Genomic DNA, 2386 nt, shown 5'->3' with positions numbered 1-2386 from the left:
TAGGAGAAGCTCTAATCGTTAAGGGTAGTGTGTTCCAAAGTTTAGGAGCGTAGACTGAAAAAGACCTGTCTCCCTTGGTTTTCAAACGAGATTTCGGGACATTCAGAAACAACTGGACTGAAGATCTGAGTGATCTCTGAGGAGAATAAAAACGTAAAAAGTTCTGATATATAAATGGGGGCAAGTCCATGCAGTGCTTTGAACACGTAAGTTAAAACCTTAAAATCAATTCTTTGTCTCACAGGTAGTCAATGGAGAGAGGCTTGACCAGGTGAAATATGTTCCCTCTTTTTTGTCCCAGCCAGGAAACGTGCTGCAGCATTTTGGACAATCTGTAGTCGTGCGAGTGATGACTGATTGATTCCAGCATACAAGGCATTGCAGTAATCAAGCCTTGAGGAAATAAAAGCGTGAATAACGGTCTCCAAATCCCTAAAAGTAAGTAGGTGCTTTAACTTTCGAAGTCGCTTTAGCTGGAAAAAGCTGGCCCTGACCACCAAATTTATTTGTTTGTCAAACTTCAGATCTGAATCAAAAATGACCCCCAGATTTCTAACATGGGAGTGTTTTTTTAACTGAAGATGCCCCAAGAAATCACTGTATTTGTCAATCTGCAGTTTAGAGCCAAACAGAATAACCTCTGTCTTATTTTCATTTAACTGAAGAAAATTTTCGTCCATCCATTCTTTAATATCCTTTAAACATGCTAGCAGGGAAAAAACAGAATCACTACCAGAGTCTAATGGTAAATAGAGCTGGGTATCATCTGCATAGATGTGATAGGAGATATTATGATTCTCAAAGATAGAGCGTAATGGAAGCATGTAAAGAGAAAACAAAACTGGACCCAGAATCGAACCCTGTGGCACCCCACAGGTGATTTGCACTGGGGATGATGAAAATTCTCCAATTTCTATGGATATACTCCTATTTGAAAATAATAATAATAATGAATAAGACCTCTTTTTTGCATTTTGAAACAGAAACACACTACCAGTCAAAAGTTTTTGAACATTAAGAATTTTAATGATTTTTAAATAATTATCTTCTGTTCACCAAGCCTGCATTTATTTGATTCAAAATAAAGCAGTAAGATTGAGAAATATTTGTACTATTTAAAACAACTTCTTTCTATTTGAATATCTTTTAAAATGTAATTTATTCCTGTGATCAAAGCTGAATTTTCAGCATCATTACTCCAGTCTTCAGTGTCACATGATCCTTCAGAAATTATTATAATATTCTGATTTGCTGCTCAAGAAACATTTCTGATTATTATCAATGTTGAAAACAGTTATTCTGCCTAATATTGTTGTGGAAACCATGATATAGTTTTGTCAGGATTTTTTGATATATATTTTGAATATATTTTAAAATGTAATTTATTCCTGTGATCAAAGCTGAATTTTCAGCATCATTACTCCAGTCTTCAGTGTCACATGATCCTTCGGAAATCATTCTAATATGCTGATTTGCTGTTCAAGAAACATTTTTATTATTATTATTATCAATATTTAAAACAGTTGAGTATTTATTTATTTTTTAATTATAGAAATTAATACTTTTATTTAGCAAGGATGCTTTAAATTAAAGTGATGATAAAGACATTTATAATGTTACAAAAGATTTATATTTCAGATAAATGCTGTTCTTCTGAACTCTCTATTCATCAAAGAAACCTGAAAAAATTCTACTCAGCTGTTTTCAACAATAATAATAACAATAAATGTTTCTTGAGCAGCAAATCAGCATATTAGAATGATTTCTGAAGGATCATGTGACTGGAGTAATGATGCTAAAAATTCAGCTTTGAAATCACAGGAATAAATTACATTTTAAAATATATTCAAATAGAAAACAGTTATTTTAAATAGTAAAAACATTTCCAAATTTTACTGTTTTTTCCTGTACGTTGGATCAAATAAATGCAGGCTTGGTGAGAAGAAGAGACTTCTGTAAAAAACATAAAAAATCTTACAGTTCCAAAAACTTTTGATTGGTAGTGTACTCCTTTCAAAATGAGCTTCTTGAAAAACCCACTTTGAAAACTCACACTCTTTAGGTTTAAAATAGATATTATTGCAAAGACTCTTCTTCACTTACCTTCACATAGTTGTGGGTCTTGACAAGTGCTTTTCCAATCTTACTGGCCACAGCTCCATCTTTGGGGTTTTTCTTCAGGGCTTGTTCATACACCTCAATGGCCAGCTCCGGCTGTCAGCAGAGAACATTATTTTCATACACAAACACCAATGTGATGACAAAAAATCAATATGTCCATCTGAAAGTTTAAAGTTTTTTTACTCATTAGACATGACAGATACAATGTTTAGGTGGAAATATTACATTTACATACTTTTAACAGTATTACACACATATATATATA

At 32.7% G+C, this 2386-nt stretch overlaps 1 protein-coding gene across 1 annotated transcript in view; it reads right to left on the bottom strand.

Annotated features, from left to right (window-relative positions):
- The window catches only part of ttc21b (tetratricopeptide repeat domain 21B), a 29820-nt gene that overhangs the window by 11557 nt on the left and 15877 nt on the right, over positions 1-2386 (bottom strand). Inside the window, 1 exon segment of the mRNA XM_016242266.1 lies at positions 2104-2214. Within this exon segment, the coding sequence (XP_016097752.1) occupies positions 2104-2214 (111 nt within the window).

Source organism: Sinocyclocheilus grahami, unplaced genomic scaffold (genome assembly GCF_001515645.1).
Source record: "Sinocyclocheilus grahami isolate Dianchi unplaced genomic scaffold, SAMN03320097.WGS_v1.1 scaffold652.1, whole genome shotgun sequence".
Taxonomy (NCBI): Eukaryota; Metazoa; Chordata; class Actinopteri; order Cypriniformes; family Cyprinidae; genus Sinocyclocheilus; species Sinocyclocheilus grahami.
The sequence above is the reverse complement of the archived record's forward strand: the minus strand, read 5'-3'. Positions and strand labels throughout refer to the sequence as shown.